Consider the following 1,558-nt stretch of genomic DNA (forward strand, 5'->3'; position numbering starts at 1 on the left):
ATCTGGTGCATCCCCAAGAACACAGGACTCGGGGCGGGAATTGCCCCGGGGGGGCCAGAAGGACTCCAGCACATTTCCCCCCACCTGTCCCCGGGGAATGGGGGAATATGGTGTTGGGCAGAGCTGAGGGGACTCGGGGGGGCTCTGGCAGCCGTGCCCCCTCCCACACCATCAGTTCAGTTTCCAGATGTGCCAACGCTGACATAAATAACTCACCAGATCCAACCCGACGAGTCTGCCATGAAATATTCATCCTGGCTGTAACCGAGAGGGTGAACCCGAGTTCAGAGCCAGCACAGGCCAGGGGGTCCCCACGGGCAGGGGCTGCTCAGTGGGGGGGGAGGCAATGACACCCCTTCCTGGGGGCTGGAGGGTGCTAAGGGGCTCTGCTCTCCCCCCTCCCCAGATGCATCCCCGAGGTCCCTGGGCTGCTGGCCCAGCAGCTCTGCTGCTCCTTGCCAGTGTTCTCACCTCCGACCCGCTGCCCAGCGCCCGGGGACGCAAGAAGGTGGTTCACGTCATGGGTGAGTGGGGAGGGGAGTCCACGGTGGGGGTCCAGGTTGGGGTCTGCAGTGGGGGGCCAGGATGGGCCCCCTGGAGTGGGACAGGGGGAGCCATCCTGCAGCCATCAGGTTAAATATCCATTCAAGTGTCATCAGGGTCTCCAGGACATCCATTGTGTCCTCTCCGCCCTGGCTGGGAGACGCCCAACCCTCCCTGGAGTTTTCAAAGTCCCCAAAAGAAGGGAATTACCCCCAAAAGAGGGAAATTCCCCTGCCGGCCCCACGCCCCCAGCTTGCCTTGACCCCACCATGGGTCCTGCCCGTGTGCAGGGGACACGCTTGAAGGCAGGGACTCCCCTGAGCTTGATGTCCCTTGCAGAGGGTGACAGCGGGGCCGTGGTGGTGCAAACAGCCCCGGGGAAGGTGGTGACACACCGAGGTGGCACCATCATCCTCCCCTGCCGCTACCACTACGACGTGTCCGCCCACGACCCCGCCGAGATCCGCCTGAAATGGACCAAAGTGACGGAGCCCATGGCCTTCGTGGACGTCTTCGTGGCGCTGGGCAAGGCCCGGCGGGCGTTCGGCAGCTACCGGGGCCGCACGGCGCTGCAGGAGGACGGAGCCGGGGACGCCTCGCTCATCATCCGCAACGTCACCCTGCAGGACTACGGCCGCTACGAGTGCGAGGTCACCAACGAGCTGGAGGATGACACTGGCATGGTCAAGCTGGACCTCGAAGGTGGCGGCGGGGCTGGAGGGCAAAGGGAAGGTGGGATGGGGATGAGCGTGGGTGTCTGGAGCACCGTGTCCAGCTTGGGAGGCCCTCAGAGCAGGGAAGGTACAGACCTGTTGGAGAGGGTCCAGGGATGGGCCACAAAGGTGGTCAAAAGCTGCTGGAGCAGCTCTGCTCTGGGGCAGGCTGAGAGAGTTGGGGATGTTCAGCCTGGAAAAAGAAGGTTCTGAGGAGACCTTAGAGCACCTTCCAGTGCCTGAAGGGGCTCCAGGAAAGCTGGGGAGGGACTTGGGACAAGGGCAGGGAGGGAGAGGACAAG

The 1,558-nt window shown here is 63.7% G+C and overlaps 1 protein-coding gene across 1 annotated transcript in view; it reads left to right on the forward strand.

The window, feature by feature from the left end:
- HAPLN4 (hyaluronan and proteoglycan link protein 4) overlaps positions 1-1,558 on the forward strand; it is a 14,583-nt gene that overhangs the window by 6,555 nt on the left and 6,470 nt on the right. Inside the window, exons 10-11 of the mRNA XM_009995078.1 lie at positions 407-524; positions 883-1,245. Coding sequence (XP_009993380.1) covers positions 407-524; positions 883-1,245 — 481 coding nt within the window. The remainder of the gene's footprint in view (positions 1-406; positions 525-882; positions 1,246-1,558) is intronic.

This window comes from Chaetura pelagica, unplaced genomic scaffold (genome assembly GCF_000747805.2).
Source record: "Chaetura pelagica isolate M959 unplaced genomic scaffold, ChaPel_1.0 scaffold463, whole genome shotgun sequence".
Lineage (NCBI taxonomy): Eukaryota > Metazoa > Chordata > Aves > Apodiformes > Apodidae > Chaetura > Chaetura pelagica.